The sequence below is a fragment of the Canis aureus genome, chromosome 9 (genome assembly GCF_053574225.1).
Source record: "Canis aureus isolate CA01 chromosome 9, VMU_Caureus_v.1.0, whole genome shotgun sequence".
Taxonomy (NCBI): domain Eukaryota; kingdom Metazoa; phylum Chordata; class Mammalia; order Carnivora; family Canidae; genus Canis; species Canis aureus.
Genome location: NC_135619.1, coordinates 45,684,857 through 45,704,967, shown reverse-complemented (window position 1 = coordinate 45,704,967; position 20,111 = coordinate 45,684,857). Strand labels below are relative to the sequence as shown.

Genomic DNA, 20,111 nt, shown 5'->3' with positions numbered 1-20,111 from the left:
GAGCGGCATGTGATGGATGTTCAGATTCTCTCTGTACAATGAATAACCCACAGTTGCACAAGCCTGTCCTGGGAGTTGTCATTAAGCATTTCTGTTATCCTTGAGGTTTGTAAAACACTTTCTAGTCAAGGTGACTTGTTAGATTCTCATCATGAGCACATTTTAATTGACCAAAAAATGAAGGACTGGGGCTAAGGGATTTACATTTCATCACATGGTGAAATTCAGGATCTGAACTCTTGACTCTCAACATTCCCTTTATTATTGAATCAATCCGCTAGAACACATTAGTCAGCATGATTCAACATTAGTCACATGGCACTAATCAGCATTCCCCAGGGTTCCCAAATCTATCCTCAAACAGGGAAAAAAACTGGCCTCTATCAAGAGACAATGGAATGCCATTTTCATCAGTATTCCATCAGTATTCAGGGGCTGACGCCTGTTTAAACCTTCCCTGCCCACCCCAAGAACTTTCCTCAGTCATCCTGCTTGAAATGATTCTATCTCTTTTACCCATATCACACTGTTTGAATCTCGATAATAGGTGTTATAGTTTGCCTTTGATTAAACTTTGTTTTTGAGCTAACTAGATTTTGAGCTACTGAAAGAGAGGGACCATTTTTTTTTTCCAGGCTTACATCCTCTGAGCACCATGGTCTACATACAATAGATACCTCTACAAATACCTGCTGAACTGAACTCACTGAAAGGGAGCTTAAGTCATATTCCAGAAAGAACACCAAGTCCTTTTGGAAGAAGTTTTCAAAGAAAATCAACAACCTGAACAGATTTAACATCTTTTAGTACTATTACCTAGGCACTTTCACAAATGCAAATTGTTAGCTCTACAAAGATATCCAAATGGCTTCCAGGTTCTAAAAGAGTGTGGATCGAGTCTAACTATAGTCCAGGGCCTTGGAATAAAGTTTTTTCTATAACTTTATTCCAACTGACATTTTGTTCCATGTTTAAAAAAATTCGGAGACAGGAAAAAATATTTTTGGTGAAAAATGTGTTTAGTCTATGACTTTGGACCCAAATTCATACCCTGCTTTGTGCTACAAGTACAAGCAGCTCTTGTTCAAGTATCTTTCTTGCATAATGTATAATAGCAAAACACACACTAAAGTTTCTGCTTGAGAAAGATTCTGATTTGGGTGGGGAACCAAGATTTTTGGTGTTGATCCTTGATGGTAATACTGATTGTAATACTCTACTTGTCTGCTGTAGATTCTACCAAAGAGGGCCTGATAGCATTTTTAACATACAATATTTACAATACATTATTTATGCTGCATTTCAACATTATGCTATGAGCCCAACCCTAGGGTCTGTACTATTGTACTTTAGGGTCTAATCTCTGCAACTGGGCTCCTCTGAAAGCGATGTGCTACTGAATATTTATCTTCTCTTCTCTCTCATGGTAAAAGAATTCCCAAAATTTAGCTGGGCACATGCACACCCACATAAACAACCAAATTTTCCAGTCTTTCTTCCTATATATCTGCAAACTGGCCAACATGATATAAGCAGAAATAATGTGTATAACTTCTTTTTTTTTTTTTTTTTAAGATTTATTTATTTATTCATTCAGAGAGAGAGAGAGAGGGAGAGAGAGGCAGAGAGAGAGGCGGGCTCCATGCAGGGAGCCCGATGTGGGACTTGATCCCGGGTCTCCAGGATCATGCCCTGGGCTGCAGGCGGTGCCAAACCGCTGCGCCACCAGGGCTGCCCTGTGTATAACTTCTGATTAATATCCTTAAAGAAAAGAAGATGCCCTTTCCTCCCACCATCATTCTCTACTCAATACAAATTCTAATACCTGGATGGAGGTCAGGATACTGAGCCACTGTGGACCGCGACTATAAGAGCAACATCCTAGGTGTGATGGGGCAATAAGCTGAGAGCCTGGGTCCCTAGACAAACACATGGGATGAGCTGCTATACTAGCTCTGGACTGTATTCCTCTGCAATGCTATGTGAGAAAGCAGTAAGCCTCTACTTTGTATGCCACTGTTAATTTAGATTGTGATTCCATCCAGCCAAACATACAACCCAACTCAGGAACTTTCTTGAGGGGTTGCTTACATTAGTGTGATCCATCTTAATTTAGGATTTCAAGATTCAAGATTCAGGACAGGACTGGAATATCCCAACAAAGACTCATGAAGCCTGAGGGGTAAGTTACCAGAGGGGCTGCCATGATGGAAGATGAGAAGATCCAAACTCATCTCTGATTTCACAAAATCTTAGGAGCCTGAGGATCTGCAATTTTGAGACAGTGAATACTGCTTGGCCTTTCTGGAACTCTGTCTGCTGACCTGAGTTCAAGGGCAATGGATGACACTAAAATCTCTCATTCTTGGAAATGTGTATAGCTAACTTTGGGAAGAATTAAAGTAATTTTTGTCAACTAATCATCTAAGTATATGCATAAAGCACATGGTTGTGCAGAAGATCCCTCTAGAGACTATGGAAAGATTATACCTCAATGGCAGAGATAAAAGAGGCATCCATAAAGAATACAAAGAAGACTGCCCATGGAAACATGACAACAAACTTATAATTACACACAGCTGTGTAGAAATTGGTCCACTATGTCCAGAGGAAGTTTACATTGGTAAATGTCCTTGGAAAGCAACTTGGGAATATACAGTAAAGATTAAAATGTGCATACCCTCTTATCAGTCATTCCACTTTTATATATACCCAGAGAAACTCTCACACCAGCATACCAAGCAGCACATGCAACAGAATTCAGTAAATTAACAAATAATTGAAATTACCATCAATAGGGGAATGGATAATGTGGTACATTCATATAATGAATATGGATACCTCATTAAAGTGAAAGAAGTAATCTATGTATATCAGTGTGAATAAATTGTAAAAACACAACATGAAGTGACAAAAGCAAGTTGAGGAATGATGTGTGCAATAAAGCATTTATGCAAACTTGGAATGCACTCAAAACAAATCATTATATTATGTTTGGATTCACGAACATGTAGACAAGGTCTTCGGCACAAGGAGAAGGATGTATATCAAACCCTGGAGAGTTCCTTTTTTTTTTTTTTTTTTAAACCCTGGAGAGTTCTTACTTCTGTGGAAGAGTGTGAGGGAGGGAATGGGCTGGGATAGATACAGAAGAGTTTTTTATTTTGTCTTGAGGATTTTTGCTTCTACGTTCATCAGAAATATTGATCTGTAGTCTTTATCTGATTTTGGTATTATTTTATAAATAATCAAGTTTTATTCCTATAGCAAAATCTGGAGCAAATGTGACAAAATTTTAACATTTGCTAACTCTGGGTGTTCAAGTCATGGGTTTTATTTTTTTCTGTCCTGCTCTGTATATAAAATATTTTTTTCACACGGAAAACAGAATCTCTCTTTGAAGCTAATAGCCAGAGTAAAAGAAGTAAACAAGCAGAGGGTTGGTGTGAGGAGGTGTCATGGAGGTAGGGAATGTGAAGTGTATGTTAAAAAAAGGAGAGAACTGGCAGAGGGGCATCCTTCCTCATTTCCCTTGGGAAGCTCCTCCCTGAGAGGTAGGCAAGAGCCACAGAGGACAATGGCTTGACCTGCACCAGCTTTCTGAAGCTGTAGTGGCACCTGGCAGCCCAGGGACAACGTGACAGACCTGCTTTGCCCTCTTCCCTGTGACCTCTGGGAGAGGAGTTCACTTTCTCTGCTCCACTGAATCCCAGGGCTGTCTGCCCAGGCTCCCACAAGAATGCCAGGCTATGCCAGGTGTGTGGGTTCTGTTTACCAAGCAGACCTCCATACCTGGATGGAAATGGATTGAGAGTCTTCTGGGTCACTTTGAGTCCACCAGGCAGAAAACATTTAGATGGGTTACTAATTCAAACTGAAATCTGATGAACTTAGATGGTGGTATTTAGGGGAAAAGAATTTTTCAATAAATCATCCAGTTGGCTCAGTTACTAAGAAAATGGAGTAGAAGAATCTAACCCAACTTTGTGACAAGGGAACAAATAGAGGAGATTAATGCCTCTCTCAATAAGCTTCAGAAGACGATCGTCTGACAGCCATTCTTGATTTTACAAGAGAGATGAGGGGCATAGCTTTCCTGGTCTTAAGAAAAATCATTGTTTCTTTGTGTTTTGGTTTCTTCTGAGTCCTTATATTAGGTGATTAGAAAAACAGGAAACTAGTTTCATTTGCAGAGTTGTCTCTGGACCCATCTCTGGGTGCCTGGGCTCCCCTGAGTTCCCTCAGCCCCATCCCAAGGTTTATGCTGCTCATTCAGATTTAAACTGGCAGAGGACAGCACCAGAAACCAAATTCAACCTGTTATACCTAATTTTAATTTTTTTAAAAACAACCCAAGAATCATGATTCTATCCTACCTAGAGACTAAACCATTACCCTCGTCCTTAACAACCTGTCTTTTGTTTTTCAAATGCTCCCTAGATTCCTGAGGAAATGGAGAGGGTAGGGCAAAGGAAGAGTGAATAAGGAAGAGCCCCTGCTGACTTGGTCTCTTCATTATCCATGGCCAGTCTTGACCAATTTGACAGGCCTCTGCTGCCATGAGGCCAGGATAAGGCCAGGATGGCCCTAGGAGAGCCTGGCCGTGGGTTCTCCCTAGGCCTCCCGCAGCATCAGCAACACAGCCTGGCTGTTTTCAATTACAGAATCTTAATCTTTATTCCTGGCCTGACACAGAGGTCCAGGGGTCCCAGCTGTGTTCTGTGGGGCACAACATTTTGGGCTTGTTGGGGAAACAAGGAACACGACCCGAGCAGAATATGGGTCGAGCTGGAGTTCGCTGTAAATCCTCCCTTCCTTTCTGCGGCCGTGCGGTTTTGGGGGCCCACTCCATTCAGGCCCATTCCCAAAGCCAGCTCCTGCTTTTCCTTCTCCCTTGGGTTCCGGCACCCCTTAGCCTTACTCTGAGCCAGCCAAAACTCTAGGCTTTTCTACACAGTGGGTGCTGGGACTTTCATGGTGACCTCTGGGGACAAAAGGAGAAAAGGATTAATGGGAGCCACTCCCACAGCCACCCCCACACCCTCTACTTTTCCCACTTCAGTTGCACAAAAGGGCTCTCTCTCCCTCTGCTGGGAGCTGGCCCCTCTCAGAGTCTGAACCATCAGGAAGCTGGTGGCTGTGAGCTCCCTATCCTTTGGGGCCAAGTTTTTCCAGGGTCTTGAACCCAACCCAGAGGACAGGATCTCAACAAGTACAGGACAGACAAAGAAGATGCAAACAGCACAGTATTACCATGGTAATTGCCTCGAGCCAGGCAGCTTCCAGAAGGTGCAAGGAGGAGGGGTTTCTTTTCCTTTTCCTTTCCTTACCTTACCTTTCCTTTTCTTTCCTTTCTTTCTTTTTCTTTTTTCTTTTCTTCTTTTTCTAAAAGGAGAACAGTTCCGCTTTCTATTTTACTACAACAATAGCCCAGATCGGCTCCTTCAAGTATTTCAAAAGCCAGCCTGAGAAATCTCCAACCAGGCCCCTCAGTCTCCCTGGCCTGCCGATTTATTGTTTCTCCCATCCCAGGAACAAAGGGGCAGGAAGGGTATAAGGCCCCCAGTTGCTGGCTCTTCTTAGCATCCTAATCCTTGAGAACTGGTGAAGGGGATGGCCTGTGGAGTCACTAAATGGAATTTTGGCCTCACCTTTTATTCCCACCCTCTGCTTATGCACACAGGAGCACTTCAGGTATTATAAAACCTCTTGGTTAGCAGACTGGTAGGAATCTTGGACTTGCTAAAGGGATAAAAGGCACCGAGGGATCATTCCCATATTCACTAACCCCCTCATAAAAGGGTAGCCTGTATGAATTGTTTCTTCCCACTACTCCAGGCTGTCTCCATTACAAATATACTAAACGTCCAGTCCCAAGTGGCTGGGCTAGCAGTTTCTTTTTTAGTTGGTACCACAGGAGCTGCCCTCATCTTCCCAACCCTTCCCCTCTCTGCCTCTATGTGCCTCAGACATGGACTGTAAATCTCCAGCACTAGGTACCAACCAACCTCCATGCCAACTTGGGACTAACACACCAGAGCAATCTCTCAACCAAGGAAAGTGTCTTGGCCTTGATTCCTGGTATCTTTCCAAGGTTACTACCCAGGAATCAAAGACTTCTTTGCCTTGAACCTGGGGAATTGTGCAGGTGTTTCTGTTTTGTTTTGTTTTGTTTTCAGCTCAGTCATCTGGTAAGAGTGGGGGAAGAAAATAAGCTTTTATGTTCTGGTGTGTGGAGATCTCAAGGTACAACTCTACCTCTACCCTGAGCTAAGGGATGAGAAGTACACCATCTCCTAGGAGAACCAGATAAGCTGAAGGGTTAAGGCCTTTAGAGGTCACTGAGGCCAATGACTACAGTCCAAGCAAGAAAAACAGTTTCCACTGCACATACACAAATTCACAATGCACATACAGTCACACAAGAAATATTTCATGAAATAGTGTAATAAGTGTGATGTAATCTGATATTTTCTATTCTCCTTTACTTCATTTTTTAAAATTCTGGTTGTGACTCATTGATTTCATTTCATGACCCACAGTGGGTTACAACACAGTTTGTAAAGTGCTGAATCAAGTTCATCACTGTCATTTTCAAGCTGACCAAACACAGGTGACAGAGATTTTCTCAATATCACACCAGAGCTGGAACAGAAATCCACCGGGTCTCTCCACTGAAGGAGGTTCTCCATTTTTCTCGGGATAAGAGCTCCTTTTTGTTTTCCCAAAGTCTTGGGGAGCACACAGCTATTGGGGATGGAGTGCCAGAGGCTTGTATTCAGTGGCATTCTTGCTATGGGCAGAAGGGTTCTGCTGCTTCAGAAAACCTCACAGAGGGAGGTGGTATAGCTAGGGGAGTGGGGTTGGGGGAAAAAGCTTCAAAAGCAACCAGGTGAGGCACTGAGGTCTCCTAGACATTTTTATTTACTGGTTGGGATTTCTGCATCATCGGACACTTTCCTGAATTTTTCTCTTTCCTGGACACACAGCTACGGGTCAGCCTCCTTTAGTGATCCACCTTCTCCTTTGTTTTCTGGCTTTTTCTAATAGTCTTCCTTTGTAGATTTTTAATCTCTACTGATCCATTGTATTTCTAGCCTCCACTTTCTCTACCCAACTTCCTGTTTCCTGTCAAAATCAAGATCTTAGCAATGAGCGTCAGAGAGGTAACTCTGTGAATCTTGTTCTCACAAATGTTATCCTAAAAGTTATCCAGATTCAGTCAGGCTTAGAAATGCTATTTACCAAAAAAAAAAAAAAAGAAATGCTATTTACCAAAAGGCCCAGTGATCAAGATAGAGACACTGTATAAGCCATCTGAGCAGAACTGCCTCTTTTCCTTTCTGAAATTGCCTTGTAATCTTCCATAGAATTTCTTAAAATCTTCATCTAAATTTGCTAGTTAGTCGATTTCTAATCTTTTAAGAAAGCCTCTAAAAACGAAGAGCCAAAAGCCACACTGTGTACTGGGTAAATAAAAGTTCAGCTTTCTGATTGCTTATTAGTTATACACCCTTAGAGAGTATGTAACAAAGGGGCCTGCTGTTTGCTTTGCTTAATCTGGTCTTAAAATCTCTGCTTCTTTGTCAGAAAACAATATTTGCAATTGTAAAAAAAATATTTACCAAGGAACTTGGATAGCATAAGTCAAAGGCTAAGAGCCAAAGGTCAGTAGTTCTTACCCCAAATTTCCCTGGACCTGAGTCCCCGCTGTGGAGCTCAGCTACACCAAACAAACAGGCTGCTTTCCGGGTCCATTAAGAAGCGGACGTTTTAGAAGGGGAAGGAAAAGAAAGGCTGGAGCCTGTTCCTCGGTCCAAAGCATGAACCCTCCAGCCTGCTCCACAAAATTGCTGCTAGATCTTTGCAATGCAATATTCCCATGTGTCTCCATGGGAATATTTAAGGATTCGCCCTGTTTCATAAACCTGGGAAAATTACTCAATTTACAAAGTCCTAAGGGGCAGATATTCCTCTCATCAACAGCAAGGACAATATGCTCTACCAGGGTTCACGGCAGATGTTCACCCATGCATTCTGTGGATGGGGCCTCCTGCCTGGCCATGGGGGACAGATGTGTATCCGAGCACTTCTGTGTGGGGCCCGTTCTCAATCGACAAAGCAGCTTTGGACATCTGGTCCTCTGGGCTAAGTTCAATGGTGTTTGAATCTACCTCTCATGTTCCTTATTTTCTGGTCAGACATAATAACCACCAGAATATCCACCAGAAGATCCAGTATCTGAGAACCACCACTGAAGATCAGTGAATTCCAGGTTGTGGTCTTGGAACAGGCTACCATGAGTCAGAACTCTACACCTTCTAGGTCCCAGGCCCATGTCACAAGAGCAAGTCAGCAAAGGCCTGGTCCCCGGAAATGTCGGGACTTGAGTAAAGAGAACAGAAATGGAGTAACCAGAAAGAGGCTGAGGCAGTAGCACTCCTGGAGTCATGACAAAGTGCCCCAGAGGCTGCCAGACCAGATGGTTTTTATGTTTGTTAAGTAAGAGGGTGCTGAGGCGGTGCCAGGTCCTCCATACTGGTGTCAGAGGCTTACCGCCTGCTTCCTCACTCCATAGGATCTGTGAAGAGGCCTAGTGATTGGTAGTTCCCAGACTGGTGCTTTAACCCTCATTCTTGGTCTCACTCTGTTAGGAAATTCTGCAGTTCTCCTTTAGCCCTACCTCTACTTTCTGTTAAGTTCTTGCTACAATTGCCAATCTCTTTTATCTCATCTGAATAAATATCATTGGCAAATTCATCTTAGCCTTTGATTCTGTCCTGAGGTAGCTTCCATCAGGAGCATAGCAGTAATTATCACCAACGATAGGCAGCACTGAGTATAAGCAGCTTAAAGACACGGCTTAATCCGAGGATCTTACCTTGTAGAACCAGGCCTTCCTTCTTGATGGTGTAGGCAAATGAGGTGAAGGGAGCCAGCGGGGACTTGGCGATGAGAATCTGCACATAGAGCATATTTTCCCAGGATTGGTCAAAGGGGATATCAGAGATGAACCTCTATTCCCTCCCCTTCCCACTTTGAGATAAAGTGGTAACCTGTGACTACAAGCCATAAAGCTTATTTAAAAAATTATTTTAGAACCAAATGAGTGTTATTCCTTCAATCAGCTGGCCATTTTAGAAAGCTATACATTTATCCCAACTATTCTGCCACCGAATGCCATGTTCTTGAGCCGTTTCTTCTAGAAATGTTTCATTACTTTATGTCACATGCTTAAACAACTACCTTTCTGCCCAAAGATAAACCTAGACTGATTCTCTAATCCTATTCATAAATTCAGCTATTTTGCTAAAAAGAAATTCAAAGCTACCTTCAAAAGATAAAGATGTACCATCATTACAAATATTCAAAATAACTCAGTAAAAACAAAGCCGTGACAATTTGCTTTATCGGCCCCAATGCTTCACCAAGTCTGTTTTCATGCTGTTTGCCAGGTGACCACATTTCCTCTCACTTATGTGTAGGCGATTTCCATGGTCTTGCACCATGGTTTTGGCCATGTGACTTGTTTCCCTAATAGGTTCTTTGGCTAGGCTTCATGTAGCCTCAGATGTCTTCACTTGCTCTCTTATGTTTCTGCTAACTGCTAGGGGAAAATATGTCCAAGCTCATCTGCTATCTCAGAAGGAGGATGAGAGACACCTGGAGCAGTGCTGGCCATCAGTGAAATGCTTATTACTGCATGCTTCTGAGATTTTGGTGTGGTTGTCATGAATTATCACAGCAAGAAGAACTGACTGATATACCAGCCAACACAAAATGTCAAAAATATTTTGAGTAGTGGCATTCTCCTAACAAAATACCTACTTTAAAAGGGATAGTCATTAACAAATTATTAATAAAAATTACCATATTTCATATGGTTTCAACACAACCTCTAAGGGCTGGTGGATTATTTTATTATAATATTTCTCTTGAAGGAAGATGAAAATCATTTTCCTGCTTTACAAAGTAACATCGTCAGACATGGTGACAGTTTACTACAGAGCCTCTTACATAATCAGGGAGGCAAGAGAGAAGGAAGAAGTAATTTCAAATAACCAGAAGGCTTACATGTAATATCTCAATTTATCTCAGTTCAGCAAACATTTACTGACTGTCAACTATGAGGAATGGTGGTATAATGTGGTGGAAAGATCACAGGTTGTAGTCATAGAGTTTGAATCTAGGCTCTTCCACTAATCAGCTTGGTGCCTGTGGCAAGGCCTGCAATTTTCCCCTGATAACCACTTCCTCTTCTTCTTTTTAGTTAATAACTCCCCAGGCTTCAACATTTCTTTGCCTCCTTTGCAACTGGGTGTGGCCATGTGACCAAGCTCTGACTAACAGATCATGAGTATAAGTGACAGGTAGCACTTCCAATATTTTGATAATTTATCTTTTCATTAAATAATTATATGCTCTTCACTTTCCCTGTCCCTCTTCCTAAGGGCAGGAACCAGCTTCAACCTCATGGAGGTGGACATGCTGAGAGATGATGAAGCAACATGGGAGAAGGAAGCAGGGTGACCTCATAGAGCATCTGTGCTTCCCACCTGGGGTCACATGCCCATCTCAAGATAGAGCCACTTGTCTGAACCACTGAAGTCCCAATGTTTTCATTATGATGGTAAGTATAGCCTGAATTCTAACCAATACTGTGGCTTTGCACAACCTACCCTTTAGGATTCTCAATTTCCTCACCTGTGAAATGGGGCTAATAACACCCACCCAAATGGGATTATTGTGAAGATTAAATTAAATATATAAAATTCCTGTCACTGGGTCAAACTAACAAAAATATTTCCAACCAACTCATCATGTATGCTTCCCAAGTACCCCTTGATTTTCACTCATCAAAAACAAAAATACGGGGATCCCTGGGTGGCTCAGCAGTTTAGCGCCTGCCTTTGGCCCAGGGCGCGATCCTGGAATCCTGGGATCAAGTCCCGCATTGGGCTCCCTGCATGGAGCCTGCTTCTCCCTCTGCCTGTGTCTCCTGCCTCTCTCTCTCTCTCTCATGAATAAATAAATAAATAAATAAATAAATAAATAAATAAATAAATAAATAAAATCTAGTTCATTTACAAAAACAAACAATAAAAACAAAAATACTTCTACCAGAGGGATTCAATTCAAATTAAATCTCAATAATTTGGGATCCCTGGGTGGCTCAGCGGTTTAGCACCTGCCTTTGGCCCAGGGCTTGATCCTGGAGACCCAGAATCAAATCCCACATCAGGCTCCCCGAATGGAGCCTGCCTCTCTCCCTGTCTCTGTCTCTCATGAATGAATAAATAAATAAAATCTCAACTTTTTCCTACTGCTCCAAAGTTATCTAGATAAACTTGCTCATCATCCTCAGAACCAATGAATAGATGGTATAGGTGGGTATTTGCATCTTCATGTCAAAAACATCTTACCTGAAAATTAGACAGGACCTTTCTGACAGAGATAGTTTAGGGATGGTTCAATGTGAAGTTAATGGATGCCCCTTGGTAGAAGAATGGCAGAATAGAGGATAGTGCTTCTCAAACTTTAATGTGAGTGTAAATCACCTATAGGTCTATTGACTTGCAGTTTCTCATTCAGTAGGTTTCAACTGAGGCCTGAGAATCTGCATGTCTAGCAAGCACCTAGAGATGCTGATGCCATGCTCTATAGACCATATTTTGAGCAGCTGGCTTCCAGGAAATTAGCCTGACTAAAGAATCTAAGATGGAGAAGTAAGAGACAGGAGTCCTGGAACCAATTAGAAAGCTACTGTGATAACTCAGGGATGAGATGACAAGAGCCTCAACCACAGCTGTGTCAGAAAGAATGGGAAAAAGGGAAATGGAGAAAAGAAACATAAATTCTTTAGATCAAAGAGCAATAGGAATAAACTAAACATCCAAAACCTCACATCTTTATTGTCTGCATGGAGCAATTGGACATGAAATCAAAAGGATATAAATAAATAGTAATCAATAAAGTATCATATTATATTTTTGAAAATTATATTACCATTTTTATTTGATAGACTGGAAATTTGAGACTCATGAAAAAAAGGATGGGATATTCCAATGCAACACAACAAACTGGATCTAAGGCTAACTAAGCCTCCAGCTGAGTGGTGCTACCTCCATCATTTGAGTATTTCCACTCCCAGGCAGTGCTTGCTTATTGTGAATAAGCCAGGAGGACCTCACCTGGAGGGATCTCACACCTGGAAGGACCTTCCTTGCAGGGAATCATGAAGTTTGGACAGATCATTGATTAATGTCCTGTTCTTCCTGAGCAGGGTTTAAATGGGTTATCGAAAAGATGACTTGTGTGTAGTTAGAAAGAGGAAGTGATCAGTCATGTCAGCTGAATCCCACTTCATTTTTTTGGAAAGAACTGCCAGACTGTTAGATGAGAGAGCTACCACTAACATGAAATATATGATTTTTAGCAAAAAATGTAACAAGTTCTCAATATCCTTTTGGATAAAGTGAAGACAAGTTTGGCTGGATACTAATACCATTAAGTGGATTTGTAAGTGACATTAAGATCAACAGCAACCTCTCACAGAATGTACTGGATTCTAGCCTTGGTCTTGTCAATGTTCAACATTCTTACTGACCTGGACAAGGAAACTGATGTATTCAATCACATCTGTACAACAAATATGGGATCCACCAGGGAACAGAACTGACAAAAATTGCCACCCTAGTGGAACTTCTATTATAAAGGAAGAAAAAGAGAATAAACAAAGTGAATTGGTAGAATAAATGGTATATTAGATAATCATGCATGCTATGGAAGGGGAAAAAAGCAGAGAAAGATTACAGGAAATATATTAGGAGAAAAGGGTCAATTTTAAATAGAGTACTAAAAGAAGACTTTACTAAGAAGGTGACCTTTGGACTTGTGGATCATGTAATTAAACCATTGATGGGATGCTGAATATAGTAATAGAAGATAAAAAATTAGGGGTACCTCGGTGGTCCAGCTAGTTAAGTGTCTGCCTTTAGCTCAGGTCATGATCTCAGGGTGCCGGGATTGAGCCCCTTGTTGGGCTCCAGATTCAGTGGGGAGTCTGTTTCTCCCTCTCCCTCTGCCTCTCCTCACCCCATCCTATGCTCTGCTCATGCTCGCTCTCTCTCTCTCTCTTCTCAAATAAATAAAATCTTTTTTTTTTTAAAGATTTTATTTATTTATTCATGAGAGATATACAGAGAGAGGCAGAGACACAGGCAGAGGGAGCAGCAGGCTCCATGCAGGGAGCCAGATGTGGGACTCGATCCCAGGACCCTGGGATCATGCTCTGAGCCAAAGGCAGACAGGCGCTCAACCGCTGAGCCAGTCGTCCCAAATAAAATCTTTTTTAAAAAAAGACAAGAAAACTAGAAAGTTGTCATATTGGATTAGATAATCATAATATCAAAACAAATCTTAGTTTGGTTAGAAGGTTGGGAGACACCCTACAAATATTTTAGAATGAAACTTTATTGAAATGTATGTAAGGCCTTGTCCTTGAGGACAGAGGGCCAACTACTGGTTACAGAATTGGGACATGAGATTTAGCATTCAGAAAATGGATTAGGGGTGCTAGTTAACTACAGTTCAGTGTGAGTCAGTTGTGGGATGTGGTTCACAAAAATCTACTGTAGCCTCAGGTTGTATCAGTGGAGATGCAGCATCTGGAACAAGAGAAGTGATGGTCCTTTTCTTATTCAGCAAACTATACTGAGTGCAATGTGTTTGGATTGGAGCCTAAATTCCAGAAAGGAAACCAACAAACAAGAGAACAACTAGAGGAGAACCATCAAGTGGTTAAACACTCAAAGCAACCTATGACCACAAACACTTCAATGCAAACGTGATGTTAAGAGGTCTGGGGTGAAGGTGCATATTCCTTGTAATGTGAGTTTCTTTTCTTTCTTTTTTTTTTTTTCTGAGTTTTCTGAAGATTCTGTAGTGTTACATAGTAGAGAGGGGAAGTGTAAATTCACGTTCTTGCCCGACAGATTTCAGAAAAGAAGTGATGCTTGCCATGTATCTTTGTGAATACACAGTCTTCCCTTTTTAAGATTTGAATGAATACCCCATGCCTTTCTACCTTTCAAACTACAAATTATTCTTTTCTAAAACAAACAACCCTCCCTAATAGATAATTTGGGCTGTTTTGTTTCAGATGTTCAGTCATCCCATAAATTTGGGGTGTTCTAATCATTTTCTGACTTGTGCTGTTGTCAAGTATCATTCCACCTTCTTCAATAAAGACCTACAGGGAGGGTCTGGCTGCTTAAGGAAACTCCAGGGCCCTAGTGAAAAAATTTTATCATACTTAACCCTGTGTGCAATATGTGAAGTTGGTTTTGGAATCCTCTGAGGGTTCATAGAAATGTGTAGTAGGGCAAGAATGAGTGGAAACACTGTGGCTCAGAAAGCCCAAGGCTGCACAAGACAGATGTGTGATATTGTGAGCTGTTATACAACCTGCAAATAGCCAGGTTGTTTTTTCTTGAATGTTTCCTTCAAATCAGACTAGTGTAGCTTTATACTCTAATGAATATATTTTCTCCTCTCTTCACCTATTCTTGCATGGAAAGTGGCCATCAATATTTTAAAATTCTTTGAAGGAACACTTAAGGTATAGGTGTGCTGGGTCTCAAATCCCACTACTATCTGGACATAATTTCCATTACTTGTACTACCCATCCATCTATCCAAGTACTTTTTCAATCCAGAATATATATACTGGGCACTTTTCTTTGTGCTAGGTACTGTTCTGGATGCAAGGAATATAGCAGGCAGTGAGACAGATAAGGTCTTGCTTTCATGGAGCTGACATTTTGGTGGCAGAACACAGACAACACAGGGAAGCCTTTGGGCCTTTGGGGTTTTTTTTCACATGGACATTCTACTATGAGTTCCTCACTCCTGGGCACTCATTCATTCATTCAATCCATTCATCGGTAAACATTTATTGTTGAGCCAGGCAGATTCAATTTGCACTGTGCAAATTTGCACTTTTAAAGGACTGCTATTTCTACCTCAATTTATTTCTTAGGTATATGCTCTGAATTCTTAATGGGATTGCAAAGATTGGGGGCATGTTCTTTGATACCATACCCATCCCTTTTATAGGGCCCAATCCAGTGTTTTGTACAAAGTGGGTTCCTATGGGCTCCCTGCATGGAGCCTGCTTCTCTCTCTGCCTGTGTCTCTGCCTCTCTCTCTGTGTGTCTCTCATGAATAATAAATAAAATCTTTAAAAAAAAAAAAAAGGGACCCTTAGGTGGCTCAGTGGTTTAGTGCCTGCCTTTGGCCCAGGGCATGATCCTGGAGTCCCAGGATTGAGTCCTACATCGGGCTCCCTGCATGGAACCTGCTTCTTCCTCTGCCTGTATCTCTGCCTTTCTCTGTGTCTCTCATGAATAAATAAATAAAGTCTTAAAACAAAAAAACTCAAAGTGGGTTCCTAAAATGATTGATGGGTATTCTCCTCACTGTTCTTTACTTTAACCCCATGCTATATGTGTGAAGGTTTCTCCCAATTTACAAGTGAAAACACAAAGGCCTAGATATTCTAAATAAAACACGGAAGGGGAAGTTAGCCTTTGGAGCTCACTGGCCTCCCCTTACAAACCCTATTCTTTTATGTCCCTCAGGTGCCTATTTAGCTCTGAGCAAATACATTGTCAACTGATTCTCTTCAGCTCTAAGGTGACAGCTGATTTAAACCTTCCAGTGTTACCCTTTCTGGTGTTTGCATTTTAATATAAGACTCTTGAAGTAGAATAATGGATCTAAAATGGTGGAATATCCTATAGGATTGAGGTGGGTGAGGGAGTCTTCCGGAGTACCCACAGTAATGATGATGGTGATGATGAAGAAAACAAAAATCTTTTGAGGTAGGTGGCTTTGTTAAGTGCTGAAGTCAGGATTCCAGCCCAAGTCAGCTGGTTCTATAGTCCATACTTTTAACTACCATGATGGTAGTCCTCAATCATGCACAGATAGGTAGTCAAGCACAGATCAATCTACTTCTCTGGGATAATACATCAAATGAGGCAGAATACATAACAGCAAATAAGGGCATCCCCCTGCCCCCGCAACAGCATGGATATTGAACAATTCAAGACAAAGAAGGAATCAGATAGGGCACCCATGCAGGTTGCCTTGGATGTTCACAAGCTTCCCCACTGGTAGTCTTCTTTCTGCCCTTCACTTCTGAAAGTCCACATCCTACCTATTCCTTGAACCCTATACAAATGCCACTTCTCCCAGAAAGCTTATGCCAGTTTCTCCAGCCTGAGGTAATCTGTCTCTAATCCCATTACACTTCATCTATACCTCTCTAATAGTGCTTACTGCCTTCTCCACTGTTTCACAGTTAATGTTACCTGGACTCACTGCCATGTATTTGAAGGTAGGAGCCATCAACATCATTGCTGCTTCTCCTAGTCCCACTAACTTCCAATATGGTGCCAAATACATAACAGAAACTCAATTATAAAACCCCAAAATGGAGGAATGAATAAATGCACAAACTGGTGACCCTCAGAAGCCCTGACTCACACCTACTTTGAGGACTTAGCTGGCACCTCTCCCCAAAGTTGGGAGACTCAGAAGATGCCACAAAAAAGAGCAGCCTGCCCAGTCAATCACTGCCAAGATTCTCAGCTTGAGCAGGTCCAAAGTCAAGTCTTTGGTTTCAGCATGCTATAGCATCACATGTTTTTCCTGGCCTGATCCCACTTCTAAAAGGCTCAGAAAGTGAAAAAGGAGATGTAGAACAGAAAGTGCTGGCCATAGGAACCTCAGGCCTCCTCCAGTATGGAGATACCTTCTAGGGATAGTGCCTGTATTCTTCTAAAGTGTAGGTGTGACTACCATCTGGGGCAACCCAGCTCAGGCCTTCCTCATGGGTGGTCAGGAAGGCCAGTATGGAGCAGACAGCCCAAAGATGTCAGGAACCTTGGGTATAGGCTATCTTGGAGGCTGCTTTTATAGAGTTCTAGTCCTGGCAGATTACCTGAGTTCCTGCAATACAGCCCCAACTTTAGGAAAAAGTGAGTTTTGCCTTTATGGCCCAGGAAAGTAGACATGAATAAGCAACCATGTGCTGAGGGTAATCTGGCACCAATTCTTCCACTTTCTCTTCTCTAATTCTTGTGCCAGGCAGGCTTCCTTGAACACTCCTAATGAATCCTTCCTCTCTTCTATTTCCTTCCCCTTCCCACCCACTACCCCAAAGCTCACATTGGTTGGGAGTGAAGGGCAGAGTAAAGCCAGCTGGCAGAAGAAAAGAATAAGCAGAAGAATTTCTTCCTGTCAGGGCAGGTGGTAGGCCTGGCTTTCTATCCCTCATCTCTGCTACAAAATTTAGAGCCCAAAGACAATATAATTGCTGAGCCAAGACAACTGGGGTTCGAAGCAATTGAGAGAGCTGAGAAATGTGACTTTATATCCATTTGCAATTTCCCATTTTGGTAATTATTCAACCCTGCCTTGGTCTCCTCTGTGATCAGCAAGATTATGTGATTGTTGATGAATTCAGCAGCGATGTCCTTGTCGAGTGCATCCGATACTTTCATCTGCATGCAAGGGTCCTTCTGAGAAGCAAGGGAGGAAACCTATTGACTCTGAAATGTCCTTCAACAGCGACCCTATTATCTCACTTCAACTGGATGCCTGGGCTAATAAAACCCAATGCTAAGCTAAACAAACCTTTCCTCTAGCTGTGCCAAGTGTCTGCGACAGAAATCCTTCATGCCAGGGATTTTCCTCCTTGTCCAAGACTTAGAAAAAGGTTGTTTTCTCAGCTGCTTTGAAGCCCAGGAAGACAGCCAGGGAGGCAAACAAGCCAGTCAGTCTTGCATCAGATAATTCAACAGGCTTTTGATAACCTCAAATCTTCTGTCTCTTCCCCAGGTTGAGCTGAACTCTCCAAGCCTAGGGACAGAAGGGCCGGAAATGCTCCAGACAGGAAGATCTCTGTGGCTGGAAGGAGGCCACAGGACCAGGGGGGCTTCAAGTATACCCAGTGATCCTCAAAGGAATTCCCTAGTCATTGTGTTAAGAGAGCTGCAGGGAAAGGTGGCAGAGGTCCAGCTCCCAGTCTGCATCTGGATCCTATACTGATTAGAATCTGCTTCATCACTTGGAAAATCACTCTCCATGGAGTGCTGAAGTGTCAGTACCAACAGGTTTGCGAGATTATGAGGGGAGAGTAGAGGATGAATTTAATGGCATCGAAACTGCCTTCTCAAGATAGGGGAGTAAGGTCTGTAGAAGTAATAAAGTACTGGAAAATGACAGGGTGGAAAAAGGAGCCATATTTGAGCAGGCATGAACTTATTGTCTCCATGTGGCCTGTTTCACAACTTTCCCTACAGAAATGAGGGGCAGAAATTAAGTTGATCTGAATTGCTAACGAAATATAATTCTAGACTCAGAAGATTCTCCTAAAAAGTTTGGCCCTGAGGCTACAAGATCTTATTCCCCTATAGAGTATCACCATGCTTTTTTTTAAAATAACATCTCTCTGATGATTATTTAAAAATGTTTATCTCTAATACATCAAGTTCCCAAAGTATATAAACTGAAAGAGCTAACTCCCTAAAGAAAACATTAATTTCCTCAGACCAATAGGATATTAACTTAGTAAATTGTGATAGTAATGCTTAAGGGTCAGAATGGCATTTTGAGTTTACTATTTTTTCTAACATTTTATTTTGAAAATTCTCAAACATAGAGCAAAGTTGAAAAAATTTTAGAGTGGGTACCGTATAAAGGTACCTATTAGGTAGATTCTACCATTAACATTTTATTATATTTGTTTTTATCACTTATCTATCTATCCATCCATCCATCAACCCATGGTATATTTTAGTTGATGCCCCATTTCAAAGTCAGTTGCAAACATCATTGCACTTTTTCCTAAATACTGTGGCATGCATATAGTTAACAATAAGCTTAATATCTGTTCATATATATATATTTTTAAAGATTTTATTTATTTATTCATGAGAGATACAGAGAGAGAGAGAGAGAGAAGCAGAGACCCAGACAGAGGGAGAAGCTGGCTCCATGCAGGGAGCCTGATGTGGGACTCGATCCCGGGACTCCAGTATCACGCCCTGGGCCGAAGGCAGGTGCTAAATCACTGAGCCACCCAGGGATCCCTGTTCAGATATTTTTAAAACCAGGTTGTTGTTGTTGTTGTTGTTGTTGTTTTTCAGTGAATTTTACATGAGGTTTGAAAAGGTTACTGATTTTTCCCAATTTATACTAACATCAGAGAGAATTTAGTGACTATACATATGTGGATAGCATACAAATATATAATCAAAGAATACAGGTCATTCTTTCTATATTAAATATCAATTTTACTGAGGTATTACTTATATGCGATGAAAAACTTTTTTTTTAAGATTTTATTTATTTATTCATGAGACATACATAAAGAGAGGCAGAGACACAGGCAAAGGGAGAAGTAGGCTCCCTGCAAGAAGCCCGATGTGGGACTTGATCCTGGGACCAGGATCATGCCCTGAGCCAAAGGCAGATGCTCAACTGCGGAGCCACCCAGGCATCCCTGAAATTCTTTTTTAATATAGGCACTTAAGCTATAAATTTCCCTTCAAGCACTGATTTATCTGCATCATATAAGTTTTGGTGTGTTGTATTTTTTGTTCTCACTTTCTCAAAATATTTTCTAATTTCCCTTGTTATGTTTTCTTTGATTGCTTATTTAGGGGTGAATGCATGAGTGTATGTTTAACTTGCATACATTTGAGAATTCCTCACATTTTCTTCTATTATTGATTACTGGTTTTATTCCACTGTGACTGGAGACATTTACACAGTTTCCTTCAGGCTCAGTCTGTGGCCCAATATTTGGTCTATCAAGGAGAATGTTTCATGTACACTTGAGAAGAATGTGTATCTGCTACTATTGAGTGGAATGTTCTACGAATGCCTATTAGGTCTAGTTGGTTTACAGTGTTACTCAGGTCTTCTATTTCCTTGTTAATCCTCTGCCTAGTTGTTCTATTATTGAAAGTGGGTATTAAATCTCCAAGTATTATTGTTGAATTGTGTATTACTCTGCTTCAATTCTGTCAGTTTTTGCT

General features: G+C 41.5%; 1 protein-coding gene and 1 long non-coding RNA gene across 13 annotated transcripts in view; one reads left to right on the top strand and one right to left on the bottom strand.

Annotated features, from left to right (window-relative positions):
* Positions 1-20,111, bottom strand: part of RAD51B (RAD51 paralog B) — a 682,017-nt gene that overhangs the window by 106,259 nt on the left and 555,647 nt on the right. For 11 of the 12 annotated variants that reach the window (XR_013386416.1, XR_013386415.1, XR_013386419.1 and 8 more), the window contains one exon: positions 8,882-8,960. Coding sequence is in view for 8 of the 12 variants with exons in the window: in XM_077909744.1 (XP_077765870.1) it covers positions 8,882-8,960 (79 nt within the window). In the remaining 4 variants the exon portion in view is untranslated. Of the gene's footprint in view, positions 1-4,676; positions 4,985-8,881; positions 8,961-20,111 lie in introns of those variants that run through there. The other variant, XM_077909740.1, reaches the window with a different exon arrangement.
* The window catches only part of LOC144320784 (uncharacterized), a 55,238-nt gene that overhangs the window by 23,581 nt on the left and 11,546 nt on the right, over positions 1-20,111 (top strand). The window contains exon 2 of the long non-coding RNA XR_013386422.1: positions 10,452-10,630. This is a non-coding gene — a long non-coding RNA (uncharacterized LOC144320784). The remainder of the gene's footprint in view (positions 1-10,451; positions 10,631-20,111) is intronic.